This window comes from Nothoprocta perdicaria, unplaced genomic scaffold (genome assembly GCF_003342845.1).
Source record: "Nothoprocta perdicaria isolate Ctin4 unplaced genomic scaffold, notPer1 scaffold_92, whole genome shotgun sequence".
Taxonomy (NCBI): domain Eukaryota; kingdom Metazoa; phylum Chordata; class Aves; order Tinamiformes; family Tinamidae; genus Nothoprocta; species Nothoprocta perdicaria.
In genome coordinates this window covers 1,488,427-1,498,981 of record NW_020456221.1, presented here as the reverse complement: position 1 = coordinate 1,498,981, position 10,555 = coordinate 1,488,427, and the positions used below count along the sequence as shown (strand labels likewise).

Sequence of the window (10,555 nt, the reverse complement as noted above, 5' to 3'; positions counted from 1 at the left end):
CTTTCTTAAGGTATCACCCTGACAACAGATACTAGCCGGAGACCCAAGCTGAGCGTCAAGCACTGACACCTGATGAGCAAGTATGGGAAGGGTGAGGAGTCTTATTATTTTATTTTATTTTATTTTATTTTATTTTATTTTATTTTATTTTATTTTATTTTATTTTATTATTTCTTGTATTGGTTCCATGGAAGGAGAACAATGCTCTTCTGGGAAGGAAAAGCTCCTCATTTTAACCTGTCTCTTCTGTAGGAGAGAACTGCAGAGCTGGCTGAGGGAGTAGCCAGAGCACCTTACATTTGCCACATGCCAACTTGATTAGGAAGTATCTGACGCTTGTGCCAGAAATTTTACAGGAGAAATGTACGTTTCAGAGAGAAAAATATATGACGGTTTATTCCAGAAAAGTCTTTTTTTTTTTTTTTTTTTTTTTTTAAATATCTTTGTGCAAGTCTCTAAAGGCCTTCAGGCAGAGCAAAGGAAAATGTGAAACCATTACTAATAACCTATTGTGGAGAAAGCCAGATAGGCCATTAGGCATATGAAGTGTTCCAGCTCCAGTTCCCATTGCAAAATGCCGTTCCCACTGCGCAATGCAACACGGGAAGGCTTTGTAAATAAAGCATAGGTAGGCTCTTCACACTCCTGGGACAGCGGGAGCGCTGCCCTTAGCTAGCAGGACGGAGTGGTGAGGGGTTGCTGGGTTGTGTAGGTCCCCCAGCACCTCCCTTGCTGGGGCAGAAGGACAGGGCTGCCATCAGGTTTCAGGGCACTTCCTGTTCCTCCTGCTGCCCTAGACGTGCTTCTTTGGGCACATGGGCCCCGTGTGTGGCCCCGCAAGAGTGAGCTGCCCATCGGCTGTGGAGACAGGAGAGACACTGGCACAGGCCCAAAGTCTGATGCGGGCTCGAGGCCCAGTGCGGGCCTGAGGCCTGGTGTGGGGCTGAGGCCTGGTGCAGGCCTGAGGCTTGGCGCGAACTTGAGGCCTGGTGTGGGGCTGAGGCCTGGTGCAGGCCCGAGGCCTGGTGTGGGCCTGAGGCCTGGTGTAGGCCCGAGGCCCGGTGTGGGGCTGAGGCCTGGTGCTGGCCCGAGGCCCGGTGTGGGGCTGAGGCCTGGTGCGGGGCTGAGGCCTGGTGCAGGCTCAAGGCCCACTGCGGGCCTGAGGCAGGCCCGAGGCCTGATGTGGGCCTGAGGCCTGGTGCAGGCCCGAGGCCTGGTGTGGGGCTGAGGCCTGGTGCGGGCTCGAGGCCTAGTGCGGGCCTGAGGCCTGGTGCAGGCCCGAGGCCCGGCGCGGGCCCAGGGCCTGGTGCAGGCGCTGCGGGACCCACAGCCCTAGCAAGAGTGCTGGCTCTCCCCAAGGAAGGACAGCGCGCTCCATTGAGAGCGGGGCCTCCTACGAGCACAAGTAGCTTGCAGTGGGATGCCACAAGCCTGCCTCAGGCTTTTTCTTTTAAGCACAGAACATAATTTTCCTGCCTTTACCGTGGTGCCCCTACTCACCCTTTGTGGCACAGAGCTGTGCTGTGGCACCACAGCCAGCCACAATGGGTGCAGGATGTGGCCCAAAACAGATAACCTGCGTTGTACATGGTCGAAGCCTGTGACTTCCAGGCAGAGTTTCCTTCAATTTCAGGCACTTGTCAGCCAGCTGGAGCATTCAGATAAAACCTAGCAGGATGACAGGCACTGAGCTGCAGCAAGTACCAAGCAGGCGGCGAGAGAGGTAAAGGTCTTGCAAATGAGACTGGTAGTGCATCAGCAGTGACAAGGTGCAGATTTCTGCACGAAAACAGGCGGTAGTTCTCTGTTTGCAGGCACCAGCACACAACATGTCTGCATTGCTTGCACTATGCAGCACTGGGAGCAAATGGTGCCATGTGGTGGGAGCAGGTTTTGGCAGCAGCAGCTATAGCAATAAAACAGGTAAGTGTAAGTGACGCGGGGACTTTCAAATACTGCCCAAGAGGTGCCCAGTAGGAGACCACCTGTGAGATGGGCATCTTGCGGCATAGCAGCTGATGCTTCCCCATGTTCTGGGAGCAGCCAGAAGAAAGGGATTTGCAGAGCTGGAAACATAATCAGCAGTGACTCCCTGACATGGTAGCTCTGGAATGGAAGCTGTTGCCTGAGGCACCCTCCAAGCCCAAGGGGTCTCGTCCCCTTTTTCTGAAGGGTTTAGCAAGGTGACAGTGCTGAACTGCCCACAGCTGCACCCACTCACCCGCTCTTTCCCTTCATCTTCTGCCTCCTTGTTGGGGCAGAGATACAGTCAGTGTTCTCCCCATTTGCAAAACAGGATGCGTATAGCCAGGATGCATCCAAAACTGCACAGGGAGGAAGGAGTGGCAGAGGCACAGCACTGGGCAACCCACCAGTGCAGGATCTGCTCTGGTGTGGGCACTGAAGCGCGGCTCACCAGCCCTTGGCTGTGGCACAGAAAAAACTGTCTGTCTCAGCACTGACGGCCTGCCTCACTCACAGAACGGGCACCTTTAGTCATTTGGAAAATAATGAACTACCACATGCTTTAATTGCATTTCCATCAGGAATGAAAAAGGTTTTGAGGCTACTTTAATAACATCACTGCATAGCAGCAATACAAAATTAGCTTGTGCCCCATGCAAGTGGCTTATTGAATCATCCTCAGTAGTCCTGTCAAGTACAGGAGGAAAAAGAAGTAGTGAAGATCCATCCTAAATCTGTTCAAATACACTTAAGCACTAGGATTTGAAGTGCATAAAATGCAAGTAATTCAAAATGATGTGAATTCTGTGGCTTCCCCTCTTTTCCAACCCAAGTTCAGAACATCTATCTTTAAGACAGACTCTCCCACATTATTAAACTTTTTTCCCTTAAAATATATACCAAACCAAGTTTAGTCAAAAGGAGCCAAAAACGTGTTTATTAAAAACCAAAACATCCAGCATGCATCAAAAAAATGCTTGCCATATAAAAACAAAGTGCAATAAAAAATACTTACATATTTAAGTGTCCATTTCTTAAAGTAGCAGCATATTCCATAGAGTGCTCTAACATATTGTTTTCATAAAAATGACAAGCATTCCCCATTTACGTATATTTTTTTAGCATCAGTCACAAGATGTGGAGAGCTGTACCATGTTAACAGAAGACAACACATGCCTGGCAGATCTCAAAACGTAAAGACAAAACCAGGTAAGGGTGGTGGGAAACAGCACCTCACACCCCTAAGCAGGCACTGTGACAGATGTGTCTTGACATGCAGCACAAGTTCCCCGGTACTTAATTAACATGTCCTCTCCAAGAACTTCATCAGTAGTTTTGTCAAAAGAAGAGTTTCTCTTCCTTATTAAAGCAAAAGCAAATATCACTTCTGCTTTGCTCTGATATCACCTGTCTTTGCATAGCTTCTTTCCACCATCATAAGTGCTCTGGTTTCTCTTTCATTCTTTCCCTCCTCCATATCTCTCTCTGTTGCCTGTATGTAGAGTCCTGGAAAATTCTCTCCACTTGTTTTGCAAAGGCAGGACTCTCTTCTTCCAGGGCATTAATGGCTTGTAAGATAAAGGGAGTCTTCTCCCGGGGAAGTGGGTTATTCAGCGGTCTCACAGGTATCACAGTGTTGTACTTATGCTCTTTGTTAAGAGCATTGGCAAGGCAGGTGTAAGACTGAAACTCACACCAAGGACCATTCAGAAAACCTTCTGTCAGCAGGATAATAGTCCAAGCCGAGCCATTCACAGCATCACTTAAATTTTCCAAAATATGTTTACCACAAGGCATCTCAGCAAAGATTATTCCAGGTTTAATACAAAATTTATTCTGCAGCAGGTTCTGGATCCGGATGGCTTCATCTACATCATTCTCAGCATGCAGAATCACAAACTTATAGAAAACACCCTCAATATTCTCATTACTGCTGCCAACTCCTGGAGATCTGCTTGCAGACTCCTTGATTTCAGCAGAGAGGCCACACAATTCATTAACTTGCTTGGAGTCTCTCTGACCTGTACTCATTTTCTTAGACTTTTTGCTGCTATTTTGTGAAACCGCTGGTTTGGAATTAGCACTGCCCATTATGACAAACACATCCAGTAATGAGCTGCTGATGTGATTAACATCTCTTTTTCTATTCAAAAAAAAAAAAAAAAAAAAGGACAAAAGGAAAAAAAAAAGAAAATATTACTTACTCTAGGACAATAATAATAATAATAATAATAAAATGTTTTTCCCTTTTTTGAAACAATACAGACTATTTTAATTAGGGGAAGCTATCATTCATGCTAAGGGAATCAGCCTGAAATGTTGAGAAAAAAGTTGATACTAGCTTCTATAAAATACAGTAATTCAAATACTCACTAACAAAACCTGGCAAAAATCCAAGCACACCATTTTTAGCTTTACAGACAGGGTATGCAAGTACAATGACAGAGTATATACACCTGCAAGCAAAAAACTTGACATCAAATTGCATCAAAGTAATCCTTTTTAATGGATACCAAATCCTGCAAACTGTTGAATATATCTGATTAATCAAAGTATTTGTTATCTGCATAAATACCACAGACAGACATATGTGTTACTGAAGTTGAAATGTGTTCCACAAATGAGTTTGAGACATATGTAGATATATGACTGAAGTGGGATCATACATAAAGCAGTGAAAAGATTCTAGCTCATTTAAGTGGTGAGTAGGCTTAAAGGATAAAAAAATTATGCACGAAGCCTATGGTAAGAAAGGAGCTGTAATTACTGAATTCAAAGAAATTGCCTCTGATCAGGGATACATTGAGAAAAATAAAATCTTGGAGAAGAGATACAGTGAGAAAAATACAATCTTGGAAAACTGAAATCATTTAGGTTGATCCAATGCCCGTGCACAGGAATAATAAAAGGAAAAATAAAATGTTGAAAACCAGGGGAAATTGTTTAGGGAAACAAACAACTGGGGGTGAGGCAAGCATTTGTTGCATTACTCTGAAAAGGACAGTCATGTTCTCATTAAGACATTACGAGAACCAGTGTGATAGAAGAACACTTCCACACCCTCCCCTCCCTTAGTCTATCATGACATTTCATAGTAAGTTTAAAAGAACTTATTAGACAAATTATTAAAGTAACTGATTAGAGTACAAATTATTAGAGTAACTGATACAACTTGAAAGAAATCAGACAAGTTTTTGAGTGCACAACCTTGAGAATTTGATGGTGGCCTTGGAAGGTCTGATATTTTACATGTCTTCTCCTACTGTAACAGCTGTGTAATAGAAGATACATTGATTCTTCCTGCAAGCCACATTTCACCTTCATCATTAGGCCATTATGGTTATGATAAAACACCATTCTGACAAAGACACATGGCACTAGCATAATTTAACAATAATGCAACAGTTGCTTTCACTAACCAGATTAGCTGTTGCTCCCTTGGATGTTTGCTTGGGAACGTAACATTAAGAAAAAGATCAGATCACCAAAAACAAAACGAGTCCAATTCTTGACATTCAATTTATAAATTGAAATTCAAAAGATTATTTTCCACACCATTTAAGCACTGCCTGTTTATGTACATAGTTGATAATCTTAAAACTTCTTGTTCCTTAGTAATTTGTTTCTTTTCCACACCATATGCAAAGCTTTTTTAACATTTGCTTGCTGCTAATTTGAAACATTTGTGTTGAAGAGGAATGCATACAAGCTACCCAGATAAAATACAAGAAAAACACAGTATCTGGCTTATCAGCCTTGTCATAAAAGACAGATGAATTGTTCTTGCACTGTCTGAAATCCTGTGCGTGTGCAAAGGCATGCACAGAGGCACTCAGGAGCTACTCCATTTGTACAGTGGTAGAAGCCTCTTTTTTCCTTGAAAAGATTCATTTCACACATTTCACCTTTGTTGAACAGCACCACCTTGCGACTCACATATGCAATACTGTATGTGCCTTCATATCAATGCCATACTTGATAGAACTAACACACAGCTGCTAGGATTCACGCTGTGCACGAACCCATGAGCAGCAGATCCCCTCCCAAATGGTTTTGTTCACGTTTATTTCAGCTTTACCACATTTCACTTCCATTCTCCTTTGAAACATGGACAATCAATCCATGACCTACCAATCAATCCGTGACCTACCAGCTCCTGAACCACTGGCACTGCAAGGTAAACTGGACTCCCAACTTGTTAATTCTCATCCGTTTTGGAAGGGCTGCTTGTGTTATCATAGTTACAACGATGATGCACTAATTTCTAACAAGTTAAAGACTAATGTGTTTTTCTTGCTGGAGTTGAGGAGATACCCAGAAGCAAGGCAATGCACATGCCTCATTTATGGGATGATGCTGTGGGATTTCTACAGTTTAAGATATGCCAGATAAACTCCAAGCAATAGATAGGAAGACTATACATAGGCTGGTAACTGAAAAGAAACAGAATAGGAATAAAAATTGGTAAATACACGTGAACATCCTTTGGGAAGGCAGTAATTTTGTCAAAGATCCAAAACTGAAGTTTATTATTATAATCCACTCCCCATGGCACAGCACAATAATGAAGAGTGCTTCCAAGAAGAATTAATGCAATTTCCTCCTCTCTCAAATGCCATAATTTAGAACATTACAACCTGTTAAATAAGCAAATATGGGCCAAACTAGCATTATGTCATTCCCTTGAGACTGCCCAAGATTATCTTTTTAAACACTGAAGAGAGAAATGCTTTGTACAGGATGAAATGGCAATATTAAATCTCTTTTTTTTTTTGGTGACACAAGATACTTGGGTCACTGGATTTTTAGTATAGAGCTAACGTCTGCTTGCTGAGAGAAAAGAAAAAGAGCTCAGAACATTATGAATTGAAAAGAATCTGATTGCTCTTGTTGCAGTGAAACTCAAACGTTGGTGGCTCAAACACAAATGTAAGACATGTTTTCTACATGTCATACTCTTAGAAATTGCTCATGCTCTTACAAATGAACAAATTCTTACAAAGAAGAACTCTTAGTTAGAAGAAAAAAAAAACTGTTAATATTAATGGTCTTCCTTCCTTCACATTTTCCATAAGTAGGGTAGTGGTAAGCTCACAAATACAAACCTTTGTCAAAAACACCATCATGTTTTCCTTTTCAGGTGAAAGATGAAAACAGTCTTTTGAAAACTGATGTCCCCAGAGAGCAAAAGAGCAAAAGCATTCCCAGAGCAGTCCCCAGTGCGTCTGCTTGGCACAAGAGACACGGTCAGTAATGGGAGTGGGCACCTGTGCTGCGCTTCCAGGCATTGCCAACTCACTGCAAACCACACGTGAGCGTGTGACCGAGGAGCGTAGTGCTCAGGGAGCATGGAAAAGCCCCTACAGCTGTTGTACAGTATGTTGGGCTACATTGCCCAACATAGAGCAATGATCAGACAAGATGAGGACATGAATGCAGTTGCTCCACCGCTGCCTTACGTCTTCTGTGGAGAGGGGAGGACCAGTGTGACAACCTGCATGATTTACCGCACCAAAGGCAGCTGCAGCTTTTCAGGCAATGCTTTAGAGGCCTTTGCAGGGGTTGCTGATCTGAGGGGGTCTGAGGGGAGCTCACTGTACTAAGCTCTATGCAAGGCATGCAATAACAAGGCAGCTTCTGTCTGAGCCAGTGTAAGTGGTCACAAAATGCAAGAGCCGGGTGACCTCGAATCACCCTCCGTGCCATCCTGCCAGCCCTCAGTGACCGGGGCCGTGGGGCACTCCCCTGCACCCACAGAGCCCAGCGCCACGAGGCCTCGCCAGCTCGTGCCACTGACCTCTCGGGGCATTCCCCGAGCCACAAAGCCTTGCCCTGCGCGCCACCATGACTCCCTCACGGCACCTTCGTAGAACAACACCCGGAGACAAGCTGCCCTACCTGTGCCCTTGCTTCAACCATTCTACTCCAGCACCTGCTATTGTCTGTAACTGAGAAGTGACTGAAATTAACATTGAAGATATGATGCTCTTCTTGGCTTAACAGTAATTTAGGAAACCATAATGAATTTTAAGTAGCTCTTTCTGTTTCTGTTAAAAGCACCAAGTCTTACCAAATCAGCTCCCTCACACCTTTACAGCTCTACTAGGAGCCCAAGCGCACGTGTGTCAGGAAACCAAAATGGGGCAGTTTGAAGCACCTTCAGCTCACTGTGTCTAACGGAAAACGTCCGCGCCCGAAGGTCCGCGTGAACCCAACACCCTCCCGCAGGAGGGCCAGGCTGAGGGTGGCAACAGCAGCATTGCCCAATATCCGCACATCTGCTGGAGCGCGCAGTGCACCCAGCTGCAGGTCAACTGCCCACAGCATTTGTCACTTCCTGACACGCATTTATCCTAGTAAAAAAGCCAGTATTGTCTACACAGTGTTAGGCCTGCCCAACAAATTAATGGCTTCACACAAAGAAATATTTGATTTATTCTTAAAAAAAACAACAACAAGAAACCCAGTCTGAGCACAGACAAGTTTGTCACCAGAACAATCCCGCTGTTGAGGAGCTCATCACTGCATCCTTTCACAGCTCCCCCAACAGCCTCCCAACAGTTTTGATTAATTTGCTTCAGCATGTTCCCATATGCCACCTTGTACCAGAAACTCTATGTACTTGAGTAATTATTTTAATAACAGTTAAAACCCACTTGTTTCACACGGAACGTGGCCTTGGATGACTACGTCGCATTCAAGCACAAACATCTTTCCTCCAAGAGTCCTCCAGGCTACTCCCTGTTCCCTCACCTTAGCGCTCCGTGGCTTTCCAGCCTCCCAAAACACCGCACGTAACAGAGCATTACACACAGAGATAGCAGCCTGTATTTGTGCTGTTCGGACAAGACCTCCGCATTTTATAGGGAGCGGCGGTTATGAGCCGGCACGTGCTAATCCTGCTGGGCGACCACAGCGGGAACGCCGGAGTCGGCCCCAGCGGAGCGGGGATTCTCCCTAGCACCTTGGGAAGGGAAACAGGCAGTGCAGCGGAAACATCAAGGAAAGGATTTGGGCATCATAGTTTCTGTTGCAATAAAACCAAACGTCGGAAAATGGGCAAGTCTGGCATCAAGTTTATGTCCTTTGGGAAAGGTAATCAAAACCAAAGCAGCTCAGCTTAGCCCAGCGAAGCCTAAAAGCCCACAAGCATGAAAAGCCGGAGCAGCCTTCGGAAAGCAACCGGCCTTGGAAGCCTGCGGCCACCTACCTTCCCAGGCACGCTCGCCTTAACTCCTTCCACTCACTCCAGGTCCGCACAACTTGCGAGGAAGCGGCTCCTTTAAGGCACGCGCGAGGCCGCCATGGGGCGCGCGGCGGCGGCGGGGGCGCGGGCACGTGTTCCCCCTTCCCCCCCTCCCGTGCACAGCGCCCGCGGTCACGTGACCGGGTCAACTGACGCGCGCCGCCATCTCATTATTACCCATTTTAAATTTTTTTCCCCATTTTTTATTTTTTTTTCCCCAATATGTTTTTTTTTTTCACCGAAAACGCACTCGGGAGCACCGCAGCCCGCCTTGAAATCCTCGGCAGTCCGCGGAAGTGCTGGGGTTTAGCCGCACTTCCAGGATCCAAGTCCTCTTGGATCCACTTGGTGCAACTTGCGGAATTGCCAGTGGAGGGGGAAGAATGAAAAAGGGGGGTAAAAAAACGGAAAAAAAAAAAAGCCGTTTTGGGGAACTGGCAACACAGAGGTGGCACAAATCCAAACAGGAGTGTTAAAACTCCCGTGTTCCCAAGTGTTGTGCCCAGCACCCAACGTATGCTCCATATTATAAAATACCTCCTGTCACGAATGACAGTTCCGTAAAGTGTGTGTTCCGCGTGTTCCGTAAAGTATATCCCATCATTAGGCACCATTGTCTGGATAAATGTGCCTGGTTCACCGTGTATTAACCTCGTAGCTACAAAGCAGACACGAGCAGTTGCAGGTTCCACATCATTCCTGGCATCGGGGGTGAAATACTTTGAATTCCACCCTGAATTCCACCCCGACAGGAAGATATTTGTGAGTTTTATTGCACACACTTCAAAGAGGGCCACGCTACTGCACTCTGACTTGAGATTTCTTTTTTTTCCCAGTGAATAGAAAGCACAAATAATTGGAAGCAGCAGGGAAATGGTGCACTCCCCAATGCAACAGGAATAAGCATCGTGGGTCATGCAGACTTACATTTTTGTAAGTAACATGTTAAAAGTACACGTTGACCTCTCAAACTGTCATTCAAAGCTTTTTTGGAAGAATAATGCTCTCCCACGAGATGTAAATAAAACCACCAGACCACACTGATATATTAATTTTTTATTTTCCCGTACAATATTCACAGGGTCTCCTTTTTGTCTTATTCAAACTAAATTTTTGTTTTGTTTCCCCAAACTAAAACAAGAACTGGCATTTCAGGACTTGCAAAGAAGTTCTGTAAACATAAAACATCCAAGAAATAGCTGAAACTCAGGGCCTTTTTCAATTTAAAAACACAGCTGTAGCCCATATAATGCAGGGTGACTTTGCTGTGCATCATACTATGAAAGGAAACTGTTCTTTCCATACATAAAAAGATGTGGCTTTCACAAAAAAAAAAAAAAAAAA

General features: G+C 45.0%; 1 protein-coding gene across 1 annotated transcript in view; it reads right to left on the bottom strand.

Moving 5' to 3' along the window:
- Positions 1 to 2,950: 2,950 nt before the first annotated feature.
- The window catches only part of LOC112958894, a 14,038-nt gene continuing 6,433 nt past the window's right edge, over positions 2,951 to 10,555 (bottom strand). The window contains exons 4-5 of the mRNA XM_026052837.1: positions 9,176 to 9,321; positions 2,951 to 4,108 (exon numbers count right to left, since the gene is read on the bottom strand). Of these exons, the coding sequence (XP_025908622.1) occupies positions 3,400 to 4,108; positions 9,176 to 9,321 (855 nt within the window). The 3' untranslated portion in view covers positions 2,951 to 3,399. The remainder of the gene's footprint in view (positions 4,109 to 9,175; positions 9,322 to 10,555) is intronic.